At 59.7% G+C, this 27,465-nt stretch overlaps 3 protein-coding genes and 1 long non-coding RNA gene across 21 annotated transcripts; 1 reads left to right on the top strand and 3 right to left on the bottom strand.

Annotated features, from left to right (window-relative positions):
• Positions 1-7: 7 nt before the first annotated feature.
• Positions 8-1,193, bottom strand: LOC107214806. 2 transcript variants are annotated; one of them, XR_004500310.1, is made up of 2 exons: positions 1,078-1,193; positions 8-323 (listed from the first exon to the last, which is right to left on the bottom strand). It is a non-coding gene; the product is annotated as an uncharacterized LOC107214806 (long non-coding RNA). The 2 variants fall into 2 exon arrangements; XR_001525017.2 differs by having other exon boundaries at positions 8-377.
• SMPD2 (sphingomyelin phosphodiesterase 2) lies at positions 643-5,221 on the top strand. 4 transcript variants are annotated; one of them, XM_033519983.1, is made up of 11 exons: positions 643-704; positions 1,759-1,933; positions 2,355-2,451; positions 2,534-2,610; positions 2,868-2,961; positions 3,046-3,135; positions 3,468-3,550; positions 3,738-3,870; positions 3,941-4,045; positions 4,123-4,279; positions 4,495-5,221. In XM_033519983.1, the coding sequence occupies exons 2-11, from the start codon at positions 1,884-1,886 to the stop codon at positions 4,836-4,838; spliced, it is 1,230 nt and encodes a 409-aa protein (XP_033375874.1). In that variant the 5' UTR covers positions 643-704; positions 1,759-1,883; the 3' UTR covers positions 4,839-5,221. The 4 variants fall into 4 exon arrangements, with proteins under 4 accessions (XP_033375874.1, XP_033375875.1, XP_015505979.1 ...); XM_033519984.1 differs by having other exon boundaries at positions 689-704; positions 1,742-1,933; XM_015650493.2 differs by lacking the exon at positions 643-704 and adding an exon at positions 1,354-1,431.
• On the bottom strand, positions 5,034-17,484 carry MICAL1 (microtubule associated monooxygenase, calponin and LIM domain containing 1). Of its 6 annotated transcripts, none has more exons than XM_015650446.3 (26): positions 17,344-17,484; positions 13,915-14,119; positions 13,559-13,837; positions 12,681-12,888; positions 12,488-12,595; positions 12,210-12,308; positions 11,977-12,132; positions 11,666-11,766; positions 11,144-11,401; positions 10,628-10,743; positions 10,419-10,545; positions 10,070-10,142; positions 9,518-9,668; positions 9,257-9,444; positions 9,043-9,149; positions 8,909-8,959; positions 8,733-8,810; positions 8,233-8,407; positions 8,061-8,143; positions 7,513-7,966; positions 7,318-7,394; positions 7,063-7,161; positions 6,846-6,939; positions 6,669-6,768; positions 6,497-6,570; positions 5,034-6,392 (listed from the first exon to the last, which is right to left on the bottom strand). In XM_015650446.3, the coding sequence occupies exons 3-26, from the start codon at positions 13,817-13,819 to the stop codon at positions 6,262-6,264; spliced, it is 3,369 nt and encodes a 1,122-aa protein (XP_015505932.1). In that variant the 5' UTR covers positions 13,820-13,837; positions 13,915-14,119; positions 17,344-17,484; the 3' UTR covers positions 5,034-6,261. The 6 variants fall into 6 exon arrangements, with proteins under 6 accessions (XP_015505932.1, XP_015505934.1, XP_015505933.1 ...); XM_015650448.3 differs by having other exon boundaries at positions 9,518-9,665; positions 17,333-17,484; XM_015650447.3 differs by having other exon boundaries at positions 8,733-8,807; positions 17,333-17,484.
• Positions 17,485-18,819: 1,335 nt separating this feature from the next.
• Positions 18,820-26,287, bottom strand: LOC107214793 (lymphoid-restricted membrane protein-like). 9 transcript variants are annotated; one of them, XM_033519977.1, is made up of 15 exons: positions 25,716-26,287; positions 24,392-24,546; positions 23,521-23,567; positions 23,062-23,138; positions 22,846-22,909; positions 22,517-22,592; positions 22,260-22,287; positions 21,524-21,664; positions 21,281-21,412; positions 20,864-21,011; positions 20,324-20,376; positions 19,713-19,763; positions 19,532-19,614; positions 19,350-19,463; positions 18,820-19,064 (listed from the first exon to the last, which is right to left on the bottom strand). In XM_033519977.1, exons 2-15 carry the CDS (start codon positions 24,511-24,513, stop codon positions 18,905-18,907), a joined length of 1,296 nt encoding a protein of 431 aa, XP_033375868.1. In that variant the 5' UTR covers positions 24,514-24,546; positions 25,716-26,287; the 3' UTR covers positions 18,820-18,904. The 9 variants fall into 9 exon arrangements, 8 of the variants coding, with proteins under 8 accessions (XP_033375868.1, XP_033375866.1, XP_033375872.1 ...); XM_033519975.1 differs by lacking the exon at positions 25,716-26,287 and adding an exon at positions 24,625-25,702; XM_033519981.1 differs by lacking the exons at positions 24,392-24,546; positions 25,716-26,287 and adding an exon at positions 23,670-23,807.
• Positions 26,288-27,465: the final 1,178 nt, after the last annotated feature.

Consider the following 27,465-nt stretch of genomic DNA (forward strand, 5'->3'; position numbering starts at 1 on the left):
GCAGTTCTGAAGTTCATATTTTATTTATTGGGATTTTCTTCAACAAGAAAGAGAGAGCTGCCATGTCCCATGTAACCCCTTGGTTGGCTAATGCTTCTCCTGGGATCCAAATTCTGGGTACCAGGATGCTGCATCCAACTGTGTTTTGCTCTAGGCTGCAAGAGTAGGGTACTAGAGAACCCTATATGGTCAGTGGGCTGGGGGGCACGTGGCACCATGGTGTCCATCCCCACAGAGCCTCAGGAGCCCTAACCCGTCCTTCCTCTTGGGCAGCTCCAGCACGGGGTTCTGCGTTAAGTCTGTCGGTCTCGTCATTATCACTGCTGCAGGGTTTGCATGGGAGAGGTTGGGTTGGCCACGGCAGATGCTTCCCTGTGCTTCCCCGCAGCATCGCCGGGTTGAGGAACACCTTTTAGGCGCCCACAGGGTGGCAGAGAGCTGGTGTGTCCCACCACTCCCCACCACCCCTCCAAGCCCTGCTGGCGGTGCCCCGGCACTCATACCCCGTGTGCCCGTACCCCTCTGTTCCTCCCGCACCTCCGGCGCGCCCCGTTACACCCACTACACCCTGCCGCAGCCCCTCCACCCTTCCCGGCCCCATTTCCCGGTCCTGCCCCGGCCCCGGTCCTGCCCCTTCCGCTCCGCTCCGCTGCCTGCCGGGACGCGTAGTCCCGCGGCCCCGCGCCGCTGCCGGCCCGCTGCAGGTTCGCTCCCGGCCCCGCTGATCGCTCCCGGCCCCGCCGATCGTTTCTCGCCCCGCGACTCCCGGCCCCGCTCCGCCTGCAACTCCGCTCCCCCTGCAGCCCCACTCCTCCGTTTTCCCCGCTGCCGGCTCCTCTCCTCCCGCAGCTCCGATGCTCCCATTACTCCGCTCCTCCGCTTCCCCGCTGCCGGCCCCGTTCTCCTTGCAGCCTCGCTCCCCCTGCAGCTCCGATGCTCCCGTTTCCCCGCTCCTGTTTCCCCGCTCCCCCGCTTGCCCGGCTCCTGTGTCCGCTCCCCTGTTGTTTCCCCACTCTCCTGTTTCCCCGCTCCTGTTTCGCCTCTCCCCTGCTTGCCCCGCTCCTATCCCCGCTCCACCTGTTGCCGCTGTCCCGCTCCTTGTCCCGCTGCCGTCCCCGCCGCATCCTTCGGGGAGCGCCCTTGGGGTCTCAGGACTTGGTAGAAGCCGCCGGCATTAATTAATTAGTGCGCCTCAGGAACGGGATGAGCCGCTCGGCAATCCCGCCGGGGCAGGCAGAGCTCGCCTGCCCGCACCGGCATTCTGGAACTGCGGGCTTGCTCTTTTTAGCTTCTAAACCGGAAACTGGATAATCTCACGGGGTCTGGCAGGGGAGAAGCGGAGCTGGCGGAGCTCTAGGGCTGCTCCGGAGCTGCTAGCTCCGCCGGGGTTTGGAGTCCTGGAAAGGAACCCTGGGCTTCCCGAGTGGGGAGGTGTGTGACGGTGTCCCATGGCCATGCCTCGCAGCTCCACTTTGAAACCAGCTTGAAAGTCCATCCTGGAACGCAGCTCACTGACAGGCAGAGTGGTTGAGCCCTGTACCCCATTCCTGGCCCTTCGGTGTCCCCACCCACTGGATGTAGGGTCACATGGGTGGTTTGGGTACATGGATCCCTGTATGGGGGCTGTTTAGGATTCGGGGTGGTCCTTGCATGCAGGAAAGGAGGGGAAAGACCTCGGGCACCCTGAGCACTCTTCCTTCCTTCCTTCCTTCCTTCCTGACTGCCCTTTGCCTTGACTCAGCCCTTCCGTCTTCCCAGCCTGGCTCCTTGGCTCTGTCCTGCAGCCTGCACTAGCTCCTGGGGGCTGTCGCTCCAGCCCACTCCCTGCAGGTCCCCCCTCTGCCCGGTGCTGCCCGCTGACCCCCACAAAGCCCCAACAAGTGATGGAGGGAGAGCCCACCCTGCGCCTCCGGATCTTCGACCTCAACTGCTGGTGAGTCCAGCCTTGACCAGGTCCATGCCAGGATTTGTGGGTGGAGATGGGGGCACCACACTGGGAGAGCACCTTCATTTTGGGGTCACACCACTCTCCCAGCCCCAAACGGTTGTGAGGTGCTTGGCTGGATGATGCTTACTGTCTGCTCTGTGTTTGTTAGCCCCAGAAAAACCCCTCATTTGCACCCCAAGCAAAGAATGAGCTGCCTCAGTTCTGCAGGCGGGAGAAGCTGTCCCCCAAATATCCCTCTTGTCCCCATGTCCTCACATGGCCCTTTCCCCTTCCTGTCTTCCATCTGCATCCTGCTTCTACTGGTACTGGAGCCCTCTTTCTCTACCTCGTTTCGGGTCACAGTGGGCCCCAAGAGCCCCCATCACTCTGTCCCCACCAGGCTTTGACTGTCACCCCTGTCTGGCAGGGCCATCCGCTACCTGAGCAAGCGGCGGCAGGAGCGCGTCCGGCTCATAGGGGACACGCTGCGCCAGGAGCACTTCGACCTGGTGCTGCTCCAGGAGGTGAGGGCAGTTTGTGAGCCAGCTGCACCCATTCCCAGCCTGGGAGATGACCGTGACTATTCTCTATCCCACTGTTCTGCAGGTGTGGAGTGAACAGGACTACAGTGGCCTGAAGGTTAAACTAGCAGGCTCTTACCCCTTCTCCCATTACTTCCGCAGGTGAGAAGGGCAAGTGAGCCCCTTGGGGCTGTCTGTGGGGCAGTGCCAGTGCTGTGCTAAGTCCTTGGGGTTTATCCCTTGCAGAGACCACTGCAGGTCCTTTAGGTCACCTCTGTCGCAGTGGACAACCCCATGTCTGGGCAGTGGGATGCTCACAGGAGCACACTGGGGTCTGGGGAGTCCTCCTGGCTCAGGGCTAGGGGGAAGCAGAGGTTTTGGGAACCACATCTCCTCACTGTGCTTTTTCCCTCCCACAGTGGGGTGATTGGCAGTGGCCTCTGCATCTTCTCCAGGTTCCCTATTCTGGACACGCTCCTCTACCAGTACTCACTGAATGGGTACCCCTACATGGTTAGTGAGGGGGCGCATGTGGCACCATGGTGTCCATCCCCACAGCCTCAGGAGCCCTGACGTGTCCTTCTTCCCCTTGGGCAGCTCCAACACGGGGACTGGTTCTGCGGCAAGTCTGTCGGTCTTGTCATAATGAAGATCTCAGGGATCATCTTCAACGTCTACGTCACCCATGTGAGCATCCCAGGGAAGAGCCCAGCATGGGGGGAGCAATGGGGAGGAGGGGAATGAGTGGCCATACCCCTCTTTTACTGTCCCCTTGCTTTAGCCATTGCTCTCTGCCCTGGACTATTCACTGATTTAATAAAATATTGCTCAGGGCAGGGACCCATAATCTGGTTGTGAATTGGGGTGAGCATCCCAAGCTCTCCTCGGTGGGGGTGACATAAAGACAGAGGCGTTGGCAGGGACTGTTTGGAGAAGTTTGGGGGGTTTGCAGGGGGTCTGGGAGCAGGGCAGGTGTCAGCATGGGGATCACATCCCCTTTCCTTTCCCTCTCTCTCCAGCTGCACGCTGAGTACTGCCGGGACAAGGATGCCTACCTGCCCCACCGCCTGGTGCAGGCCTGGGAGCTGGCACAGTTCATCCGGTGAGCAGCTGCGGGGTGTCTCCCTGCAGGTCCCCAGCATGTGTGTGGTCACCCCTGCCCCTGGGGCTTGCACTGCAGAGAGCTCCCATTTGCACCAGTCCCAGTCAGGAATAAGGTGGAGGAGCACTGGGCAGGTCCCATCACTCCAGTCTGGCGCAGGGCAGAACAGCCACCCCTGTCCCCACAGACACACCTCAAAGGCAGCAGACGTGGTGCTGCTGGGAGGGGACCTGAACATGCACCCCGAAGATGTGGGAATCCGGCTGCTGCGCGGCTGGACGGGACTGCAGGATGCCTTTGCTGAGGCCACACGCTTTGAGGTGAGCTGAGGGGCTGAGTGAGGTCCCAGGCACACCAAGAGTCCCCGACCCACACAGGCTCTTGTCTCAGGGCTGTAAGAATGGCTGCACCCTTGTCCCTGACAACTGCTTCACTGACAAGTCAGAGCTGCTGCCCTTCCCGCTGGGCATCCGCATTGACTACATCCTCTACAAGGTAACGGGGAGCATTTGCCCACCAGCCCTGAGTGGTGGGGATGAAGCACTGATGTGACCCCTTGTCCCCTCACCCAGGCCATCTCCAGCTTCACAGTGAAGTGTGAAGAGCTGAAGACCACCACAGGGCCAGCCCCAGGCATGGGTATCCCCTTCTCAGACCATGAAGCCGTGATGGCAACACTGCACATCCAGAGGCAGGGACGGCCTGTGGGTGCCACCCTCGGCACAGCTGGTAAGTCGGGGGGCTGCTGCCAGCATCCACTATGTGCTGGGGGGCTGATGGATGGACTGGTGGAGTTGGGTGGAGCGCTTTGGGGATGTTGTGGTGCTGCTTGTGGAGCGCTGCAGAGCTGTGGGGATGGGGAGAAGGGTATTGGGGTGGTATGGGGAGGGTATAGGGATGGTATATGGGGAGTCCCACCCTGCTGAGAGCCCCTGTCCCCACAGACCTGGCACTGGCAGACGTGGTGACAGAGGCACAGACAGAGGTGGGCATGGGGCTGCAGGCAGCGCAGCGGCAGCGCTACTCCTGGGGCAGGATGGCCGTGCTGGCCCTGCTGCTGCTCCTGCTCCAGGCTGCAGCTGTGCTGGGCACACTGGCTGGACTGGGTGCACAGCAACCCTTCCCCAAGCTCTCCTTCTGCCTGCTGGCCTTCCTTGCCCTTGGTGTCCTCATCCTTGCCACTGGTCTCCACCTGTTTCACACCATGGAGGTGAAGATACTGCACGGCACCAAGGACCAGATGCGGATGGCACTGCGGGCCCTGCAGGAGCGTCCCAGTGAAGGCTGAGCTGAGGCCGTGGGTGTTCCACTATGTCCCCTTGGCCCCACCATGTCCCCTTTTTCATCCTTGTTTTTAGCTGACTTCAGGTTTTAAGTGAGCAGCACTGCAGCCAGTGCAGTAGTGCAGGTTTGACATCTGCTTCTGGGTGAAATTAAGATTTTTGGGGCTGATTTATTGCATTGACCCCTGTGAGAACCATGATGGAGGCAGATTTTTATTGCTGTCTTTTTAAATACACTCTTTTATACACGGAGGGACCCACTGGCCTAGCTGGAAGGCTTTGAGATGCTCGGGCTCCCCTTGCCTGGGGTGGCCTCAAAGTTTACACTTGTGGCTGTTCTGGCAACCAGTCCTGACTGATGGAAAATAAAGGCGATATTTTAACCTTTGGCATGGGGTCAGGGGGGCTTTATTTGAAGGGAGGGGGTTTGCAGCAGAATTGTAGGGCTGGTGCAAACACAGGCAGGGCTGGAGGAGGTGCTGAGGGGAATGGCAGGATGAGGGCTGAGCACAGGGTGGTGCTGCTAACAGGGGAAGCTACACCTGGGACCCCCATCCCAATACATCTGGGGCTGCCATGGGCACCATTTGGCCACAGAGGCCACCTTGCAACAGCCAGGGACTCCAGGGGTGTCTGATGTCTGTGCAAAAGCCAGTGTGGCATCACCAAGCAGAAGAAATCCCAAAGGGGCAAGGAGGGCATAGGCCCCTGGTGTCCCTTGTCCTCTGTTTTAGAGTGCTGGCCCTGAGCACAATTCCTTAGGAACTACTGGACAAAAAATCCTTCCCTGGCCCAAGGGGTTCATGGTAGGGTTCTGACCCTGGTTTCCTGCAGAATCTGGGAACAGCGTGGATGTGGTATCCACAAGCAGTGGTGCAGAGCAGCTGGATCAGCCCAGTCTGTCTGTCACGGGCTCCAGCTTGTACAGCCAGATGTCCCTTGAGATGGACAGGCTGGGATGGATGCCCTCAGCTGGGAAGGATGTCCCAGGGTGGTTTCAAGGGACCATTCCGGAAGGTGCCCCTGCACATATGGCATCTGCCCTGTGGCCTGCCTTTGGTGGCCAGTCACCTCCTTGCTGCTGGGAGCCACCACAGCCCACTTCTGCACTCCCCTGTGAGTCTGGTTTTGCAACAAGCACAAGGCAAAGGCAATCCAGCCACGCACAGGAACACCCTCTCAGCACCCCAAAGCTGAGTGCTTCTTGGTGTCTCCTCATGTAGGCATCCACCATCAGGTCTGGCCCCTCCATGACAGACTTTGGCAAGCAGGGAGCTGGAATTGCTGTGGCAGCAGCTGGCAGCTGTGGGCAGCTGGGGCATCGCCACCTCCAGAGGTAGCTCAGAGTAATGCTGAGCCCAAGACTCACACACACACACACTCTGCTTGTCCCCCGGGGAGGATCCACTGGCTCTGGGGCTGTGTGGATCAAGCCCGCAGCTCGCTGAGCCGCTTCTCCTCCTGCAACTGGATGAGGACATTCCGCTTATTCACCACCTCCACCAGCTGCTTCAGGATCTCCTGCTCAGCTTTCTCATCCTCAGCTGTCTTCAGGGTATCTGTGGGTGCAGGGGGCCAGAGCTGAGCTGGGAAGGCCACAAGCCCATACCTGCTCCCCTCACCATGCAAAGGGATCCTCTCCCTAGCATGTGCTGGCACTCACCCTCCTTGTTCATGTAACTCCGGAGCTTCTCATCAAGCTGGCACTGCTGCTCCTCCAACTTCAGTTCCTGCACCCTGTGGGAAGGAAAAGGGTGTGCTGGATACTGGGTTCACAGGGGACTGGGGTGAGCTGAGCCCCCCACACCAACCAGGGAGCGTCCCCCAAGCCTTACGCAATCATGAGGTCCGACTCCTCTGTCATCAGATTGTTCTTCTTCTGGACCAGATACAGCAGCTGGTTTGTCCACTGTGTCTGCTGGTCAGCCGGGCTCTCTGCAGGACAGGGGAGTGGTGAGCAGGATGCAGACCCCCACTGCAGGGTCACAGTGCTCTGTCCACCCTGGTCTTACCATTCTCATCCCGGAGTAACTTCTCCAACTTGATGCCCTGCTGCTCCAGTTCCCGGAAAGTCACTTCAATCTCCTCCAGTCGCCTCTGGATGGCCTGTAAGAGAAGGGCAGCACTCACCTGCAGGCCAGCACCTGCCAGCATGTGGCCACCAGCAGCGGGATGGAGGGAACAGGGTACAGTACCACGCTGGGGGCCTGGCTCTCCCCTGTGGGTTACCTGGGCTCTGCAGAACCTCTTCATCTGGGATTCCCTGGCCCGGCGGGCCAATGTGCGCTTCCAGGTGGGGTATTTCTCCTCTTCCCTGGGGTCTGGGTACTGTGAAAGGATGGTGGCATGGCAAGGGGGTCAGTCCCTGCACCAGGCACCTCCTGCCTTGGCACCACAGCTGAGCCCAATGCCTCTGAGAGAGGAGCAAGAGCTCCAGCTACTCCTGTGCTGGTGGTGCCACCATCACTTGGGAAAAATCCTCACCAGCTCTTTCATGATGCCAAGACCTGTGCCTTCCTCTTCCTCTTTCTCCTCCTCCTCACTGTCACTCTCTTCCAAATCTGCCCAAGAAAAGAGCTGTTTCAGGCTGGTTCCTCATGAGCAAGAGGTGGGATACAAAAGGGTCCTGGAGTGACTGAGAGCTCTGCTCATCTGGAGACTCCAGTTTGTACCACCCACCTTTCTCCATGTCAATTTTCTCCTCCTCCTCCTTCCAGGTACCTTGTCCTTGCCACAGGGCAGGGAGGGCCTCAGGTGCTGCTTGGAGATGCAGACGATCTGGCTTCAGTGGAGGCTCGGGCTCTGCTTCACCAGTGAGGTTCAGCGTGGATAGACTGAGCTTCTCCAGTGGTGTAAGGATGATCTTCCTCCTGCCCCCACTCTCCTCACCCTCCTCTGCTGTCTCTTGGGGCTCCACTCTGGGAACCTCCTCTTCCCTCACATCCCCCCCAGGCTGTGCCAGCAGCTCCTGCTCCTCCATGTCACCAACATCTGCAGTGTCCTCAATTTCCCCAGGCTCTTCCCCTGCCTGTGGGGCTGCTGGAGTGGGCTGAAGTGGACTGGGTGCCCACTCCATGGGGGACACACACAAGCATCCAGCATCTGAGGGTGGGTGGGCAGCAGCATCAACATTCTACAACAGAGCCAGAGCAGAGGGGTGATGCAGCACAGGGCCACACCCAACCATCCCCCTCCTCCATCACCTACAGGGATTTAGGGTGATTTACCCCATCAAGCAGTGCTGAAGCCTCATCCCGGGGCAGGTCCGTGCTGGGTGGATTGGGGTAGTGCAGCGAGCAGTAAAAATGACCTGGGCGAAGGGGGGGCGAGCTCATGTGACAACCTGCAAGGTGGAGAAGTCGTGCCCCAAGCATTCCCTCTCCCCAAAAGCTGCCTCACCATCCTCCTCGTTGAAGGCATAGTCGCCCAGGCGCAGGGTGGCCCCGCAGCGCTGGCACTGGAAGCAGCCGCGGTGGAAGAAGTGTCCCTCAGCGCTGGCTCGCTCCAGGATGTAGACACGGCGGCCACAGATGTAGCAGGCATCACTGTTCTCCCCCGTCCTCTCCCTCGGAGGCTGCGGGGGGAAAGGACAGGCTGGGGTGGCACCGGGGGCCTGGCACCCTGTGGCTGTGCCAGCAGCCATGGGGGCACGGGGCAGGGCTTTGCCCCTCTCGCAGCGCTGAGTCTGGGTGCTTCAGATGGGTGAGGGAGCGGCAAGTCTTGGCTCCAGAAAACCAGTTGGGTCAGGAAACAGGCAGGGAGGAGCTGGGAACCTGTAGGCGTTCGCTTGTGCAGCCCTGGTCCCAGCCCTTGGCTTGGCTCTGCCAGCCCTTGGCGCTCCCCTGGTGCCCAGCTGCTCTGAGCTGGACCCTCCATCCCAAGGTGACACGAGGACCAACCTGCCCTGAGTCCATCATGCTGGTTTGTGGCACCTCGTGGGCACTGTCCGGAGTGTCTCCATCCAGCCCCGTGTCCTGCTACAAGTGACCCGAGGGGAGGGTCAGCCCCACACTCTTCCCCCCAGGACAGCTACACCCCAGCAGAGCCCCCCTTGGGGCACCTGAGGCAGACCCACCTCAGCGTCCCTGCAGCTCCTCTTGGCCTCAGTGTCCTTCTGGGCATTGTTCTGCAAATCCAAAGGGGGTGGTTAGGGTGAGGAGTGGGACAGGGTTTTGGTGTGGCATGAGGGTTTGGGTGAGGGTACCTCACCTGGGCACGTTTGTGTGCCAGGTTCCGGCTCTTCTGCAGCTTGCTGAGGAAGAGGATAGCCCCTCGAGTGTGATGGGGAGACAGTGGCTTCTTGCTGACCTCCACCTCTGCACAGGGCATGGCCATTTTGGTGGGATCCACCCAACAAAGAGGAGAGCACCCAGCCAGCCCCAGTGCGGCTCAGGATGGGACAAATCCTCCCAAAATCTCACACCTGGAGAGTTCCTGAAAACTTGATAGAAGTGGCTGAGGTAGGTGATGAGGTCCAGATGGTCAGGCCCTGTCATGGTGGCCATCTCAGCACTGGAGAGGACAGGCTGGATGCCCAGCTCCTGCTCTGCTATGTCCAGCATAACCTGGTGGGTCTGAACAGCATCCTGGGGATCCACAGAGTCAAAGTCCCTGTGGGGAGACATGGCTGCCATCAGGGTGGGCTCTGCAGGGTGGAGGGTTCCCGGGGCTCCAAGGCACTCACACCAGGTCTGGACGGAAGCGGTGGATGAGGGCGCAGAGGGCCAAGCCACTGGTCCAGGAGGTGCTGAAGTTGGTCACGGCCACGCCAGGGTATCCAGCAGTGCTGGCCTGGCACCAGCTCAGCAGCTCTTCACAGACAGCTCCAGGGGCTGCTAGGGAGGCAGAGACAGGGGACACCCCCCACCCCAGTCCACCTCCTGCCACAGCATCTGTGCTTTGACAGGGAAGGGATCCCATGGGAGCAACCTGAGACACCCCCTGTCCCCCCACAACCATCCCTGCAAGTCTCAATAAATGTTGATAAAGCATTTGTCAATATTTCATAGCTCAGCATCAATGCAGGTTGGAGGAGCAAAGAAGGCAGAACCTTCAGAGAAGGCAGAGGGGGATTGTGTCCCCACGTGGGCCACAAGTAGAGGGGATAGAAACCATTGGTGTCACCAGGACAGCCTGCTGGACACAGGCCAGGGCACAATAAACAAGAATGGGGAGGAAAATCAGGGCAATGGAGGGGGAGGGGGGGAAGGAATGGGGCAGGACTGGTTGCTCCTACCAATGCTGAGCCGGTTGTCACTCTTGCTCTTGTGGTCCACCTCCGCCATACCCACGAGGTAAAGGTCCTTGACCTGCCCATGGGGACATACCAGTGGTGGGTCACTACCTGTACAGAGCCAATGACACCATGAAGGGAGCTGGCCCTGGCAAGAGGGACACCTGGACACCCCCACACCACTCCCCAGACCGCTCTGCCATCCACAATGGGCAAAGCATTCAGTGTCCTGGGGATTAATAGTGTCAGTCTCACACCCCCTGGGGACAGGGGACAGGGTAAATTAACATCACCCTGACAGCCAGGGAGGCTGGGCTGGCTGGCTGTCCCATGGCAGGACCTGGCCAGGTACCTGGCTGGCTTTGATGGCCTGCAAGTTGATGTTGGAGTAGCGCGTGGCCGGGTCGATGCTGTACTGACTGATGTTCTTGTTGGTGTTGTCTGGGGATGTCTGCGAAAGGTGCTGGTAGATGCTCTCCCTGGGTGCAAGGGACAAGGCTGGTGTCACTGCTACTATCCTCAGGTGCTCCAGACCCAGCCCAGCAGAATGGGGACACTCACCTTTCAGCCAGCACCTCCAGCGGGGGTGTCCCAGCCGCCCACCGCCGCACCATCCATGCTGCGTCGAAGGCGGCAAGGAAGCCCCTGGCCACCCCGGTGCCCAGTGGCCAGAAGGGCTGCGAAGGGAAAGGCAGAGCTGGAGCTGGAGTTGCATGGCTGGTCGGGGCAGCTGGGAGGAGGCTGGGAGCTGCCAGGCTTGGCCGGGGATGAAAGAGGGAGCGGCAGCAGGACGCACACGGAGAAGATGGGTGGCCGTCTCCTTCCCAGCCAGCACAGCTGTGTCTGGGGAGGGGCTGGGCTACTCCTCCATCCTGAGCCAACCCCACATCTCCAGCAGGGCTGGAGAAGGGGATAACCTCCCCAAAACATGCCACTACTGGAAGCCTGCCCAAGGATGGGGGGCACTGGGCAATTGGGATGAGAAGCACTTACAGAGGGGAAATATATTGCAACCAATGCATTTTGCAGGGAGAGGGGAATGGGGGCATGAGGTGGTGCTGCAGGGGAAACTCTCACCTCCACCAAGCAGTCGCCCACCAGCCCCATGAGCAGACGGCTCCCGTTGTGCTCCCGCACCAGCGCTGCATTCTCTGAACGTGTCATGCAGGTGAAGTCGAACATGTCAACATCCGGCAGGTCCCGATGGTTGAGGGCAAACTCCAGCTCGGGCAGGCAGTAGTTGGTGGAGAAGTTGGCAGCTTCTTTGGCATAGCTAAGGAGGGCGTCCCGGTTCACATTCTCTGGGGACAGGAGGCTCTCAATGTCTGCTTTGTCCTGTGGGGATGGGGTGAAGCTGACTGGGATGTGGGAGGTGATGTTTGTCCCTCAGCCTGAGAGCAGCCAGCTCTAGGGTGCAGCTGTGCCACTGCACTCTCAGTACCCTGGAAGGATTTTTCCTGCAAAACAGGCAACAGCTGCTACAGCCCCTACCACCCCAGGGGTGTCCAGTCAAACCAGCATTCACAACTTGCATCCCACTTTCAAAGCTTTCAATTGTTCATTGCTGTGAGATCCCAGGGCCAGATCCTGCCTTCTCACCTGGAGGATGACCCCTTTCTTGAGCAGGCTCTGCTTCTTGGCCGTCATGACGAAATAGTGAGTTTCATCCTTGTAGTATACGATGTTTTCCAGGTCAATGCCTGCTGACAGGGAAGGGGCTGAGCCAGGGCGGGACACAGGGTGCCCCAGCACTGGGCTCAGACACCAAATGTCCCCTGCAGTGGGGTACCATGTGGAGACATGCACCCCATTACTGGGGACATCCTGGGGCTGAGCCCCCAGCTCCCCCAGGAGGGGGCAGGAGTTCCCAACGCCCCACACACAGGGGTTGGGACCACGGGACCACTGACCCGTTTTGTTGTACAGGTTCTGGAAGAACTTCTGGTTGTAGATTCGGGCCACGCCACTGATCTCAGCCACCTCCACCTCAGCCCGGCTGTGGCGGTTGATGAAGTTGGTGGTGATGCCAATGGCCAACTTCCCACGCGTCTCCTTCCGCTTGAACCCTGCAGGGGGGCAGAGGCATGAGCCCCCACCCAGCCCCCTATATTGGCCCTGGGGCTGCAGGGACTCCTGTTGTCACCTTCAGGGACAAATTTGCCACCGCCAGCTGAGATGAGTACGTCAAATTCATAGTGGGTGAGCGGAGAGGAACTGGGCTGCAGCACAGCCTGCCAGCCACCTGCAGGGAGAGGGGTGGTCACAGATGTGCTGGTCCCAGGGAGCACGAAAAGGGCTGCACCTCATGCCCCCCAAAATGACATGCCCTGGGCTAGCAGAGGGCTTGAGGGGCTCAGAGTGGCCACCCACAGCCCTGTCCTTGTCCCCAGGAATGCCACCCACCCTGCAGAGATACCGTACCTGCCTTGCCCGTGGGGGGAGCAAGGCCCTCGAACCTCACATTGATGTGCACCTCCACCCCTAGGAGCAAAGCGACCTTCAGCAGGATCAGCTGGAGCTGCCGGATACCTGGGAGGGGAGAGAGGTGCTCAGGGCTGCATCCCTGGACTCCCCACAGTCAGGGACCCCGGAGCCTGGTCCCCCTGGAACTCACTGATATGGTCCAGTGTGCCAGTGCAGAAGCGCCCGTAGAACTTCTTGGCACCCAGTGCCCGCAGGTCATGGATGGTGAAGGGCCAGAGGTGCAGGACGTTGTTGCGGGAGAAGGAGTCGCGTTTCTCCAGCAGCACCACGCGGGCACCCAGCAGCGCCAGCTCAATGGCCTCCCGCAGCCCACAGGGGCCAGCGCCCACCACCAGGCACTGCCACAGCACAGAACAGCAGTGGAGGGGGTGGGCAGCCCCAGAGCACGGTCTGGGTGAACCCCCCAGCACTCCCAAAGGCAGCACCTCCCCGCTTGCAGGGCATGGATCTGGCCCTCCTCAGTATTCCACTTTTCTGCCTGATTCTCCCTGCAAACCGGGGTGCCCCCCCACCCCCTGAACCTTGCCTTCACACAGGACAATGGCAGCAATTAAAGCACTGGATGAGACAAGGTGAGGGTCTGCTGCAGCCCTGACATGGGTTTGGTCTCCTGACAGCTTCTGCACAGGGCTGAGACAACAGGGACAAAAAAGCCATCATCTGTGGGACAGGGAACATGTCCCATGGGGACATCCTACTTGGGATGCTCCTGTCTCCCAGAAAGGACTTGACAGCTCCCTCAGCCCTGCCATGGGATGTCCACAGCGAGTGGCAGCTGGGAGGAGGAAGGACACTGCTGGCTGGGTGGCACTGTGCTGGCATCATGCCATGAGGATCTGAGCAGTGCTAATTAACATCCTGTCCCATAGAACTCCACCAACCTCCCATCTGGCACATCCTGCATCCTCCTGGGGTGAGAACTAGAGTGTCCTGGGGGATGTTCTCTCCCTGGAGACAAGGACACAGGGCAGGGAGACACTCAAACCCCTCACCCCACATCACGGGTACCTTGGTGCCAGCACAGGCTGTGCCTTGGTCATAGTCCTTGTGCCCAGCTTTCTTATCCAGCTTGCTCCACAGGGCCTTGGCATTCCAGTAGTTGAGGGCAGCCTTGAGGCCATGGTATAGCTGTAGCCCGCTGCCCTGCAGCCCCAGCTGCTGACATAGCTCTGCGAAGCAGCCCAGCACCTCTCGGCACTCCCCAGCACGCAGGAACCTCTCAAAGATGGCATGGGCCGGGTTGCCCAGCTCATTGGCCGGCACACTCATCCTGTGTCACCCAGAAGGCTGGCAGAGGGACAGCCAAGGTCAGCAGGGAGGGGACCCTCCTGGATCCCCACCCCCAAGTGCATCCCATACCACACCTGGTGTCTCAGTGCTGGGTTTCCCAGCTGCAGGTGTGTTGGGTGGCGATGACACTGACAAAATTGGCACTTTGTAGCAGCAGCTGATGGAACCGTCCCTGGATGCTGCACCCAGAGAGCCCCGGTGTCACCCTGCCGCGGTGGCGTCAGGAGAGGGGATGGGGAGGGCTGCAGCAGTAAGTGGCTTCCTCTATGCAGCAGGTACCTGCAACAGCCAAGAGCAGAGCGAGTTGTTTTGGAGCAAAGATACCGCTTCCTTCCTCTGCAGCCTCTTGGCCTCACTAGGGGGATGGGAGGGATCTCCTGGCTTTAGGAATCAGCCACACAGCTGCTTCGAAAACTAGCAAGACCAGCCCTGGGGCCGGAGGGAGCAGGGTTGGATCCATCTCACCAACTTGGCTTCTGCAGCTGGAGTCGGGTGACCTTTTCCTCCACCTCCCCTTCTACCACCCCTAGGGTGGGTGGAAACAATTAGCACAGAGGAAGCACCGGCGAGGAAATCAAATAGAAGTCAAATCACCCTACAAACAGCCTCATCATGCCACTGAAGCCGTGGGAGGAGGGGTGCAGCACATTCCCGCTAGGCATCCCCAAACCCCCTGGCATCTCCCAGGGGACCAGCTCTCCTTGCGTCTGTCTCCCACTCCCAGCACTGCCCCGAGCACCAGCCTGTGCCCTCTGTCTTGCCAGCCCGAGCACGAGGAACAAAGTTTTGCTTTTTCCGGCCACTGCGGCCAAGGCCCGGGGCTGGGAAAGGCTCGGGAAGACAGAGCGCTCCCACCTTTGAACCACCGCTCTTTGCCCTCTCGCTCCTGAGTGTTATCGTGGCACACGGAAGGTGGCGGCCACCCCTGCAGTGGGACAAGGGTGCCATGAATAAATTCGACTGCCCTCAGGAGGAGAGGGCTGGGGGTGTGCGGAGAAAGGAGTTACTTAAGCTCTTAAATATTGGCTGGAAAAACCGAGCTCTAGCTGGATTTCAAGTTCAGTCTCACTCAGGACTTTCCGGACGCCAGAAGGTGCCTTGCAAAGCAGCTCTGCAGGTCACCTTCCCTCCAATCACTTCTGCAGGTCGCCTTCCCTTCCAGCATCGCACCCAGGAAATCCGGTTATTTTAACCACTTCCTCCCTGGGCAGGCATCGGATAAGGCTCCCAGCGGGGCACAGCAGGGGCTGGCACCTCCAGAGTGGCAGCGTGGGGACAGAGGACATGGCCTATGCATTCATGACAGGCCTGTGAGACCTGAGGACAGATTTCTGCTCTTCCCCTGAGTGCTCCCAGCGGGACAGGATGAGCCTGGGGAAACTGAGGCAGTATTGCAAACCTCCCCAGAGAGTTTGCAGCGCTCCCACCATCCTTCTACCACAGAGGCTGCCCAGGCAGCAGTGTAGATAGGCTTTCTTCCAGGAGCTCAAGTCACTGCAGTGGCACCTGCCAAGGTCACCACACAGCAGCCCCAGGGAGATGGGACAAAGGCAGCTGCTCAGGCTGGAAGCATCTACTCCAGCCTCAGCAGCTCTGAAAAAATCCCATCTCCCAGCCTTGATTCCCACTGGACATGATGCCAGGGGGAACATGTTGCCCGGGAAGGCTTTCCAGCCCCTACGCTTTGGCAGAGTCTCAGAGGAGCTAGAACAACAAGCCTTGTGTTACACAGTTTCCTACAGAAAGGATTACCCTGCCAGAACTCTGGTACACTCAAACCCCCTTGAGAGCTGCAAGCAAGGTCAGAAACTCCGAGGAAAACTCAGTTCCTGCAGGTTTGATGCAAAACCCCAGCTTTCAGCCCACAAAGGCCAGTGGCAGTGGAGGAGAGCACAGCCTGAACCAGGCTGCCTCTGTCTCTGCTCCTTCCATCAAAGCCTTTTGCATTTCTTCTCTTAACACTGCTCCTGCAAGCAGGAGGGAGGAGAGGGGGTTGTAGCCAGCCCTGACTCATCTCATGCCGGCTTTGCTTGGCTGCAGAAATGCCTATGGGGACATCACCCAGGTCAGACACATGGAGAGCACCCCTGGAGCAGGGACACCCCATCCTGCCTTGCGGGTCATGGTCTCCCTCTTGCCCTTGCAGGAGCAGCAGCCTCTTGGGAGAAGGTGGTGCCTTCCAGGCACAGTGAAGCAGGGTGGGAAAGGACTCCAGAGCTAATGGAAGCTGGAAGGATTCCAGCAGATTGCCTCGCTGCTGCTGTGCTGGTTCCCAGCATGGCCAGGCTGCTCTGGGTTTGGGATCCAATCTGGACACCACAAGCCAGGCTGCCGAACTGGGCTGGTCCCCAGGAGAGCCCTTCCAGTGAAAGGCCAGCGGGCAGGGAGGGTTTCCTGTGACAGCCTGGCCAAAGCCCTTGCTTTCAACTACCAGCTGAGATGGGAGGGTGTCAGGAAAAGGTGAAGGCACTGGAAGCTCTTACAAACGTTTTTGTGCTCAGGAGAAACATCCCAGGTGTGGGCCCGGGCAGGGATACCACCCTGGCCAACGCTGTGGAAACTTGCCTTGGTTTGGGTGGGTTTTAATCCTTGGAGGGAGGGGAAAATCCCTGTCAGCTCCTCTGGTTTGAGGCAGGGATGTGGGTGCATGAGCACACCCCAGCTTTGCAAGGCCCCAGCATGCAGCTGTAGGGAGAAGGGCTGAGGAGAGGGGACAAACCTGCATTGCCCTTTGCTGAGGATCCACACACCACAGCCTGGCCATGTTCCGGGGAGCCCTGGGCACAGACAACACTTGGAGAGGAGCAAACATGCCCCCCTGTTTTTGCTGCTCAGCCTGTCCCCCCTGCCCAACACCGCCCCACGGAGAGACCTGGCTCTTGCAACTGAATTTTGGTAAAAAGAGGAAATCTGGTCACGGCCAGGCTTCACACTCCACATCATTTTCCTCTTCCTGCTTCTCCTTTACCCCAGAGCACATCTGTGATAAAAACATCTCCATGATGATGCACAGAGCATCCCTCAAGGATCTTAGCAAAGCTCTTCCCACCCCATCCTACTCATCACTGGGAGCACTGGTGGTTCTGGGAATGGAGGAGAAGAAGTAGGGACTGCTCTCTTTTCCCTCTGTCCCGAGGGCAGCAGAGGTCAGGAGCTGGAGGGGAAAAGCAGCGAGGATGGAGCAGGGAGGACGCCGCTGCCCCCGGCTGTGGGGAGGGGTCAGCCGGAGGAAAAGCTCTACCTTGCCACGGAGCGTCCCAGGGACACGCAGGACATGGGATCGGGGGAGCTGAGCCCTCCCCAGCCCCGCAGAATCACCCGTCGGTTCTGTCCCCCCGTGACAATGCAGCGATGCTCTCAGTGGGGCGGGCGGAGGGGACCGGCGGTCGGGATTGGCACCGAGCGGGGGGACACGGGGTTGGGGGGGCAGCAGAGCCCTGACACACAACCCCCCACCCCCCCCACGCCCAGGGATGCTCTGCCCATCCTCACCTTCCACTCACCTCCACAGCCCCTGGGTGGGGGAAACTGAGGCACGGACTGGGGCGTAGGGAGGGACCGCACAGCCAGGAGACAGCGAGCAGGAAACGAGCTCCGGTTCCGCGAGCAGCAGCTGCCGGCCGGCCCGGCCCTCCTCTCCTTTGCCCTCCCCTCCTCGGCCTTCCCCTCTCCTCCCCTCGCCTGCCCGACCCTCCCCCGCGGCCGGGGGAATCCAGGCGGGCGGTGCCGGGAGCGGGGTGGCCCCCGGGCCTCCCCTCCTTGGTGCCGGTGCAGATGTTGCGCCGGGAGGTTTGGAACAGCGGGAGGAGCGGCACAGCGCAACCCCAGCTGGGTTTATTGTATTCCAGGCTGAGAAAACAGACTTTTCGCCAAGCAAACAGAAAGACTTTCACGGCGCTGTGCTGCTCCCCCAGCAGCCAGAAACCGGCCGGGAGCGTGCTAGGGACACTGGAGGATCCAGGGCGGGGGGGACCCACCCAGTGCCAGCTCCGGACCCCGACCAGCACAGCTCGCATGGAAACTTCTGGGATTATATTTCCATTTCGCCCGGGTGGGAGTGGTCCCGGTGGGGTGAAGGTACCTTGGGGCGGGCGGGGGAGCCCCCGGGCTCACCGAAGATTGCTGGTGTCCTCACGGTGCTTTTTGGGGGTTTCTGGTGGCGATGTCCTCGGGGTGCTGCTGGACGTTTGCAGGTGGAAAACCCACCCTTCTGAGTGCTGGGAAGGGGGTCACGGAGAGGGGCTCGCGTGCTGTGAGGCACGGAGACAACTTGCCACGAGGCTGTGGCCGGTGATTCAGGGACACGGGGCGAGCTGGCACACGGGCGTTGTTTGCCGGCCACCCTGAGTCACCCGTGGCACTGCCGGAGGCTACAGCAAGCCCCTCCATCCCTCCCCTCTGCAGCCTCTCCGGCCCCTTCCTGCTCATCCTGGTGCAGAACCCCCGCCGTGGCAGCTCGGCGGGGCTGTTCTGGTCCCTGCAAAGCTGCTGGCTGCGGCTGCAGTGAAACCCACCCGTGTTTCGGGAGGCTGGGGCGGACACAGAAACGTGGCGTCTGTGTCAAAGCGAGCGCTTTCCCCCGGCGGTCGGAAACAGCTCCCTCTGTTTGTGAGCGCTTTGTGGTGCCGTGGGAAAGGCTGATCACGGACCTTCCAGCCCCAGCAGTGCCCCCCGGGCAGCAGCAAAGGACCATTAGACGTGAATTACAGCAAGGACTGAGGGCTTGTGGTGGCACTGAGGGACGCGGGTCTGAAGCAAACCCAGGGCCGTGGGCAGCCCGAGGTGTTCCCAGAGCAGAGGATGTGTGGGAGCACACCTGCACCCCTTGATGTGCTGAGAACCTGCAACTCACAGCATCAGTGATAGCTTCTGCAGCTCCCTGAGCCCTTCATGATTATATGAAGGCACCAACCATACCTTAGATCCTATCACAGATCCTACACCTTAGATCCTACCCCTACTTGGTCATTACAATTCCCCCATTTTTCCTCCCATTTTATTATTCTAGGGTTTTGATGTGGGGGAGGAGCAGAGATGCCTCTCAGCTCCTCCTTGCCAGTGCAGCTAGGCCTTGGGTGACGCTGCAGACTGCAGCCGCTGCAACTCCAGGACACGGACAAGGAGGAGGAAGGCAACACTCAGGAGAAGTAGCCAGAAGAAAACCCAATAGTGCTGTGGGAAGAAGAGCCATGGACGCCACAGCTCTGCTGCAGACCCCTTGGACCTGGGAACAAGGTGACAAGGGACACTTGTCATCTGTGTGAGAAAATCCCACCTCCACCCCATCTGGGGACAAGGAGGGTGTTTAACTCAGCCCCAAACCTCACCGCCCCTTTTACAAAGCTTGAGGAGGGCATGGGCAACCCACAAAGTATGGGCAAAAGTGAGGCACCACGGGGGCAGCCAAGCGACATCCCAGCCTTCCACCACTAAATCCCCCAGCCCCATGCCCAAGCACTGGCCACCTGGGGACCACAGAGATGCTGGGCACATAAAGGGTGCTGCTCACGTCAGCCCAAGCTGCTCCTGCTCCTCGTCCCCTGTGCTTGAGCCTCTGCCATCTGCCTCTGCCACCAGCTTCCCAGTCACAGCGCTGTCCTGGCCCTGCGGCTCCAGTTCACTCCTGGGGACGGAGAGGGGTCGGTGCTGTCCCACATGGGCGGTGGCTGCCCAGCCACCTGGCACAGTTACCTCTGGATGTTGGGCCAGCACTGGGCTCCCTCTGGCTCTGGGTCACCTGCTGGGGCCACTCGGCTCTCAGGGCTGGCACCTGGCTGAGCACCGAAGGTGGGAGCATCAGTGGGGACGTGGAGCCCCAGTGGCACCGAGCCTGGGGACAGCTCCTGACTGTCCCCACCGAACGCATCCTTACCAAGAGCTGCTTGGGGATGACGGCGATGCTGACTCTGCGGCGGGCAGACCCCTGCAGCAGAGGGGCTAGGGGTGAGCACTGTGTGGCTGCTTCTCACCTCCTCCTTCCCCATCACCCCCCCCAGCACAGGCAAGGGACACCACGGGACACTGCCAGCTCCCAGTAGAGCTAAGAGGGGAAGCTGGAAGGTCAAAGCCAAGAGGTTTGTGCCTGCATTTACTGCTGCAAGCAGTAGTAGGGGCTGCCTAACCCCCTCCCCTACCTCTTGAGCTATAGGGGAATCAGTGTTGGATTCAAGCTGGTGGTAAAGAACAGCCAAGCCTGTGTCTCTTTGCACTGTGACCCAGCAATGGAAGAAGGATCTGCCTAAGATCTCTTGCACAGGCAGCCCCCAGCTTGCTGGGCACCCTGTCTGTCTACCAGCAGCCCTCTGAGGCTGCCCCTACATTTTGCCTCATCCCTGGCACTTCCAGCAGATCTTTCCTGTAGCAGCAGCTGGCTGCAGTGACATTGTTCGGGGACAAGTGTGTGTGTGGGGACAGCCAGTTGAGGGAGGGCGGCAGGGCATGGAGAGGCAATGGCTCTGAGACTCCCAAACTGGGACCAGTTACCTGCTGGAAAGTTCTCTTCAGGGGGTGAGGTCTCAGCCGTGGCTCCACATCATCTGGGAGGAAAGAGAAGCTGCCTTACATCATCCCCCAACACTAAGATGGGGCTGATGCACAGACGGTCACAAAGCTCCCAGCCACTGAAAGTTGTCCCAGGCCACGTGCTCTGTGTGTGGCACAGCCACTGCCCTGGACAGGGGGACCTGGTCCCATGCACAGCAATGGCACGTGTGGGGTCTTGGTGTTCAGGAACAGAGTCCTTTTTGTGCATGGCCTCCCCCATCCTGCATTCCCAGCTGGGTTACGGCTCTCCAGTCACCAGCACCAGGCTCCCACACTGATCTGCTGTTCCACTGTCCCCTCACAACTGTCAGCAGCTGTTCCCTTCACCACCCCATCAGCTGTTCCCCACTGTGGGTCCTCAACTCACACCACCCACTGGCTCTGTGGTCACACTGGCCCCCCAGAGGGGATCGGGACCAGATCCTGCAGGGTTGCTCCGTGCAAACCCTGCCCAGGCCCCAGCGGCAGAGCCCACCTCACCCTGGGTCTCTGCCAGCTGCCGGTTGCGGGAGTTTTGCTGGATCAGGCGCTTCATCTCCTCCAGTTCTGTGTGCTCCCGCATGTGGTGCCTCTTCAGGTTCTCCACGTGCTGGACCATCACCTCTGCTGCTCGGCTCATCCGGACCTCCTGGAGCCAGGTGGGATGGGGGTCAGGGTCTCCTAAGGAGCCAGGTCTCTGCCAGTCCCTCCCTGTGCATCCCATGGTGCCTCCACCCAGGGAGTGCAGGTGCATCCCCTTCCTGCTCCCAAGGGCAGGCAGATGGATCCCTTGCACCCTGGTAAGCGCAAACACGAGGTCAAGACCAGCGCCATGAGGAGGAGAAACAAACCCCAGCAAGCCCAGGGACAATTCCCCAAGCCCGTCTGTAGCACCCTCCATCACTTCCAGCCGTGTACCTGGTGTACAGCCCCCAGCTTCTCCGCCGCACTGGTTGCCCTCTCAACAGCTGCTGACAGCACGGCCAGGTTGTGCTGCAGCTGCTCCAGCGTCTCCTTGCAGCCTGCATTGGCACAGGATCGGCCCAGCCTCTGGGAAGGGAAAGGAGGGAGCTGCTGGAGCTGGCACTTTGAGTTGTCCAAACCCCTCGGAGTGCTGGATGACCCCAGCACATGCCAGCCCCTGCGCTGCTGCCCACCTACCTCCAGGGCAGCTCGGCACTGCCCCAGCTCCTCCTGGATGTTTTCCTCTGCTGCATCCCGTGCCCGTTTCTCCACCTGCACCCGTTGCTGCAGGGTGAACACATCACAGCGAAAAGCCAGGGCGAGGTGCGCAAAAGCTGCCTGTGGGGCAAGGAGGTGAGAGGTGGGACATGGGACAGAAGGGAAGCCACCAGGGCCATGTGCTGCTGTCACCAAGGCACAAAAAACCTCCCAGTGTGCCACCAAACGAAGCAGTGCTAAAGATAATTAGCACTTGCCTTGCCCCAGTACCCCTTCGGCTGCTGCGTTCAGGGGCATGAGATGCCAGCCCAGGAAGACGTCCCCCAGGCAGCTGATAACGCATGGAAATGTTGAGCCCTCCTGGCAAGACCACATGCCAGGCAGACACCAGCCCTCACTGCGGGTCCTGGCTGATGGCTGAGCCTGACTCAACCCTGTCACTCGCAGGGAAATTATTTTTATTAGCGCAGCTCCTGCTGCCTCCCTGGTTAAGCGCACTCTTCAGCAGCTGCAGAGCACTTTGTGGGATTGCTGGGTACACAGAGGACAGACTCATGGAAATGCAGCTGCCTCCAAATGCCAAAATCATCTCAGGGTTTATAAGGTGGCTGCCAAGGGACTGCAGTGCCTGAAGGAGCAGGGCACAGTGGTGGCGCTGCGAGCCAGCAAAGGTGTCTGTCCTTGTGTCTCCCTTGCCCAGTCCAGCAGCTCTCACCTCCAGATCCTGCTCTGTCAAAGCCACCCTGCAGAAAGAGAAGTGCTGTCAGGGATGGAGGCATGATGGGGACTGCATGCTGAAAATGCCCTTGTTCTGCTCCCAGGGGTGCCAGCCACCATGGAAAGTGCCCATTGTGTGGACAGCAACTCTTGTGTAATGGAAAAGGAGGAAAGTCCAATCTCTGAGTTGTGCTGTGCCATGGGATCCCCCTGTTCTGTAGCCCCCAGAGGGATGAAGGTGCTCACCAATCTTACCTGTGCAAGCCGAGTCTGTCCAGCACTGAGAGGTCGCTGGGGAGATTCAGCAGCAGCTCTTCCAGGTTTTCTGCATCTGCAGGAAGGCAGTGGGCCACAAGAGACCACACATGAGGGTTTCCCTTGACCTTCCCTCCTCCCTCTGCACTCCTGCCCATGTTTTGGAACCATCCCAGCCCTTACCCCCACATCAGGGGGGCTTTAGTCTCCCCTTTGCCTTGTCCCCACCAAGGAAGCTGAACCTCATCAGAACAGGTTCCTCATTCCCAGCTACTTCAAACCTTCCCCTAAGGGGACCCACCTGGGGTGTGGGATGGGGACTCACCCACCTTCTTTAGTCCTGTCACTGTCCCCAGGGTGCACAGCCTGCTCCTGCATGGCCCTGCCTGGCTCCTGAGAGGCACAAAGGTGCTGTTGGAGTAAACATCTCCCTGGTGCTGCTCAGCATCCCAGGAAGACCAGCACAGGGAGGCTGGGGGCCTGGCTGAGCCCAAGGAACCAGGCAGGGAAGGTTCCCCCACCTGTTGCCCTCCCCTCCCTCTCACCTCACTGACCTGCTCCACGCTCTGCTCTCTCCTGGCTGAAACCCCACCTGGGTGTCCCTGGGGACTGCTCATCCTGCCTGGGGACAGAGTGGGTAGTGAGAGCTGGGCAGCAGGGTCCCCTCCCCAGCCTGACACCACTTCAGGAAAAACCCCCAAAACTGCCACTGGCACTTCTGCAGGCTCCCAAGGGATGTGAGCTGGCAGTTATCCCCCAAAATATCCCTGTGGGATTAAGGGAGCTGGAGCTGAACTGGGCCAGGGCAGGGGGAGGAGGGCAAGGGATCCAGTGCAGAGGGTGGGTTACAGCTGGTGAGGCAAATCCAGGGGATGGGGTTGGGCTCCTAGGGCTGGAAGGGGTTGCAGGAAGGTGCTGCCAGGCCAGGGGACACCTTCCTGCTGCTCAGGGAGGGGCGGTGGAAAGCCCACACTTCTCATCCCATCCGTCTGGGCTGCCCTTACCTTCATCCGGAGATGTGGGGAGCCCGGACAGCTCTGCCTGCTGCTCCCTGTGGAGGGAATCCCGAGTAAACACCAAAGAAACTCAGGAAGCATCGGCAGCATCCCACCCCCCGGGATCCCCCAGCTCCCTCGATGGGGCTGCTCCGGACCTGGATCCTTCCCGAGCACCCTCCATAGCCTGCTCTGTCCCGGTCCTGCTCTGCCCCGGGTGAGCCGCCCCCTCGGCTCCTGCCGCCGCCGCAGAGCCCCACAGAGGACCCGCCGGAGCCGTTTCCAGCCAGCAATGAGTCACCAGCCACTGCCGTACTTTGCCTCAGCACTTTTTTTTTTTTTTTTTCTTTTTTTTTTTTTTATTTTTCCTGTGGCTGCCAAGCGGACCTCACTGTGAGCCAGCCACTTCCAGCACCGCAGCAAACCCAGAGCCCAGGCACCATCTCACAACACCCCATGGGGATGGCAGGCCCCCCTAAAAGTGCACTGGGACAGGTTTAGCACCCCAAAATCCTGTCCTGGGTGCCAGGTAGTCTGGCAGCTCTGTAGCATCCCTGCTCACTGATGCTGGAGGCCACCAGGGATAACAGGTCACCAGTGCATGAGGACACAAGGGCTGCTGTGCAAAGAGCCCTCTGCAGCTTCATGCTGGAGCCCAGCACCTAACTGGGAGAGGGTTTGAACCCCCAAACTTTTACCTCTGGCTCTGGAAAGAGCTGCAGCAGGGCTTTTCCTTCACCTCCCGGTGAGCCTGAGAGCAGTGGCTGCAGAAGGAGCCACCATGCCAAAACGATGCTCAGTGTCCCTTGCCTGGCACTGCCATCACTGTCCCATCCTTGCTGGCGCCCCGAGAGCCTCTGGGTGAGCTTTTACCACGTACCTTCGAGGTGACGGGCTGGGTCGGCAGCTCGTCCTCTGCCACTGCCGCCGCCGGCACCCCTGGGCCGGTCCCTGCACCTCCTCCTCCCCCTGTCCCAGCAAGGTCCCTTTGAGTGGCTTCATTTGTGAAGTGCAGAGGCTCCAGGACCAGCACACCTATCGTGAGAGACCCACATTAGCTGCGCGCAGATGGAGAACGCCTCTAAATGTTATATTTTTTAAGCATTTTCTCACCCAGCAGGAGCTTCGAGCTGCTCTGCTTAGTGTGGAGGCATCTGTGGGAAAAGAGGTGGGGAGCTCCTGTGATTCAGGAGGAGGCTGGTGGGATTTGGGCGGGCGTGGAGCAAGGCAAATGAGAAATTCAATACAGGCCTCGTTTCTGGACAATGCTGAGGGTGGACTTTCCTGCTTGCCACCCCTATTTCCTTCCCCCAGGGCAATCCTCATTTTGTGCTTGTGATGTGGGTCAGCTTCATGGGGGAAGGCAGATTTGCAGCCAAGCAACCAGTGGGAGCACCCAGTGCAGAGTGAGAACAACGCCCTGTTCTCCAGGCTGCAGACAGGACAATCCCCGAGCTCCCAGAGAGACAAATATAAAAGATTTCCAAATATAAGGGAGCTTGGACAACTCATTTAAGCTGTTTTACAATGTTTAAAGAATCAGAGAAAAATGCAGGAAGAACACAAAGTCCCTCTCCCAGCCCAGGGTGAAGTCCTGTGCACAAGGGTCTGTCCCACGGGGACTCCTCACAGGCTGTGCCCATAGACATGCAGATACGGGACAGAAAGAGAATTTTTTGTCCAGGACAGGAAATGCAAGAGAGATCTAGGGGGACAGAGAGCTTGAAGCCTTACGTGTAAAGCGTTGGCTAAGCTCAGTCTAGGCCACCCCGGCACCGAGCAGGGCCATCACCCAGCTCCCAGTGCCTGCTCAGCTCTGCTGAAGGTGTAGAAAGCAGCACCTGGCACCTCTCAAAGCCAGCCCATTTCACACCTATACAGTGGGAATTGCCGCTGACATCCCCACCCAGGGGCTCAGGCTCCTCCAGCCAGTAGGGATCAGCCAAACTCATCGCACCAGCGAGCATCAGAGTGCTCTGGAGGGCTGGTCCCTGCTGCAAAGTGCTCAATCCGTCACAGCCGGGGCAGACCCCGCAGGGTGCTGCTTTCCCACAGCCTCACGGACACCCGGTGCTTCTCTTTGTGTTACAGATGGAAAAGATACGAGACAAGCAGCTGGTTTAGCATAAGGAACCCCCTGAGATGTCAGAGCGGGCGCTTTCCCCTAACTCGGCAGGACCAAGCTCTCCCCGGGACATCATTACCTGCCTGAACTCCTCTCAAGCAGCCGAAGGCAGATGCTGGGGCCACCCAGCTCGGACCCGGCATTCAGCTCTGTTGGGCCCTCATCAGCCCCGGGAGGGGGTCTGGGGACCCGGTGGGGCCGGCACTCGGTGGCCCGGGGGTGCTGGGGCCCCGCACGGCGCTCGCTGCCGGCGGCGGAGCCTCCCCGCAGGGCACAGCGACTGCGTCTGCGGCAGACGGAGCTGCCGGGGACGAGCCCGATGAGAGAAGGCCTTTAAAGGAGATGCACGAGAGCGGCTGGGAGCTTCCCGCGCCGGCCAGGGCGGGCAGAGTGGTCTGCAGGTGGCCAGGAAACCTCTGCTTTTGGTGCGGGGCCAGTTCCTGCACCTCTGATCCATCTCTGAGAAGGTGACAGGGCTGGGAAGGACCGGGACTGCTCCCTCCGTGCCCGATGTCTGCGGAGCAGAGCAGAGCTGAGCCTCAGCATCTCCCTGGCAGCAGGCTTGGGGCAGGGCGGGGGCAGTCAGGAGAGATGGGGGATCCCCCTGGCTTTCATGGGGGGCGCAGCACCACGATAAACCAAAGTGCTGATGAGGGGAAGCCACTCTTCCCGGGACCCCCATCCCTCCTGCCCTTCTCAGCAGCACCACTTTGCCCCTGGCCATCCCCCCATTGCCCCACCCCCAGCCCAACCTCTTTGCTCAAATCCATCATGTCCTCTAAAGCCGCTTTTTTCCTCTAATGAGCTTACAGCGAGTCAGACTCCACGTTCAGCACTACCAGGAGGCAGCTGCTGTTGTCTCCCCACGCCCAGGGAGCGCAGTGGAGCCCTTGGGGTCTGCAGATCTGTTCAGCCCTGAGAGGACAAACAGCATCTCCCAGTGAGGGCTGGCTTGGCCCAGGCTCTGAGCCACCTACCAGAGTGAGAGCCCAGAATGCAGCCCCCGGCCAGGGGTTACAAACAGGGAGTGAAGGATGGACACCTTTGCAGAGAGCCCCAGCTTCCTCCCCAGGAGCAGCAGCTGGCACCAGGCAGCACATCAGGCTCTGTGGCCTCTGCTCTGGCCCTGGCAGGCCCAGGGCTGCTCCGTGGGGGACATAGACCCAAGGACACTGGAGCCTCTGTTCCCTCCTACACTCAGGGGAGGGCTGACAAGAGGCAATGCCCCTGTTCACAAACCACCCCGTTCAAAGAGCCACTAAAAGCATTAACTAAAAGCATGCAGGGATTTTTAGGTATTCTTATTTTTAAGCTGGGAACAGCTAAATCGTGACTGCAGTCTAGGAATCAGAGAGCCTCAAGCAAGGAAAAGCAGCCCAGTTCCCCTTACACAGACCTGTTCAGCAGGGAGGAACGAGACCCTCTGGGAGATCTCCAGCCCAAGGGGGTGGGTGGCAGCATGTGGCAGTGGGCTCTGCCTTTGTCCCCTGTCCTCCTTCCAGAGAGCTCCCTCACAGCAGCTACAGCATCTTCCAGGACACCTGAAGCTGAGCAAAACTCGCAGCTGAGATCACACTGTGTGGTCATCTGGATTATCCACTGCTTGCAAGAAAGCTGCTCAGACTGACCCTGCCTGCTGCCACTGATGCAGTAATCATGATTTACAGGTCTGCACAGGGGCACAAGTGCACAACAGCACCCCAGCCCTCCCTCAAATTCGCTTTTCTGTGGCCCTGGCTTCCCTATCTGACAGGGACCTGGAAGCCATCAGGCTACCCAAGAGACAACATGATTCTTGTCTTACAATTGAAAGGTTGTTGGCAAAAAAA

Source organism: Parus major, chromosome 26 (assembly GCF_001522545.3).
Source record: "Parus major isolate Abel chromosome 26, Parus_major1.1, whole genome shotgun sequence".
NCBI lineage: Eukaryota > Metazoa > Chordata > Aves > Passeriformes > Paridae > Parus > Parus major.

What these genes read in the sequence shown, in the direction of transcription:
- SMPD2 (XM_033519983.1), top strand. Translation starts at nt 1,884, where the DNA reads ATGGAGGGAGAGCCCACCCTGCGCCTCCGGATCTTCGACCTCAACTGC. An exon ending in GAGCTGGCACAGTTCATCCG is followed by an intron (nt 3,551 to 3,737) that starts GTGAGCAGCTGC and finishes CTGTCCCCACAG; the next exon opens with ACACACCTCAAAGGCAGCAG. An exon ending in TGCCACCCTCGGCACAGCTG is followed by an intron (nt 4,280 to 4,494) that starts GTAAGTCGGGGG and finishes CTGTCCCCACAG; the next exon opens with ACCTGGCACTGGCAGACGTG.
- MICAL1 (XM_015650446.3), bottom strand. Translation starts at nt 13,819, where the DNA reads ATGAGTGTGCCGGCCAATGAGCTGGGCAACCCGGCCCATGCCATCTTT. An exon ending in TGGGCGACTGCTTGGTGGAG is followed by an intron (nt 10,744 to 11,143) that starts GTGAGAGTTTCC and finishes TTCCCTTCGCAG; the next exon opens with CCCTTCTGGCCACTGGGCAC. An exon ending in CGCTTCCGTCCAGACCTGGT is followed by an intron (nt 9,445 to 9,517) that starts GTGAGTGCCTTG and finishes GTCTCCCCACAG; the next exon opens with GGACTTTGACTCTGTGGATC.
- LOC107214793 (XM_033519975.1), bottom strand. Translation starts at nt 25,023, where the DNA reads ATGAGTTGTCCAAGCTCCCTTATATTTGGAAATCTTTTATATTTGTCT. An exon ending in GCGTGGAGCAGGTCAGTGAG is followed by an intron (nt 22,910 to 23,061) that starts GTGAGAGGGAGG and finishes TGTGCCTCTCAG; the next exon opens with GAGCCAGGCAGGGCCATGCA. An exon ending in TGCTGGCCCAACATCCAGAG is followed by an intron (nt 19,464 to 19,531) that starts GTAACTGTGCCA and finishes CTCCGTCCCCAG; the next exon opens with GAGTGAACTGGAGCCGCAGG.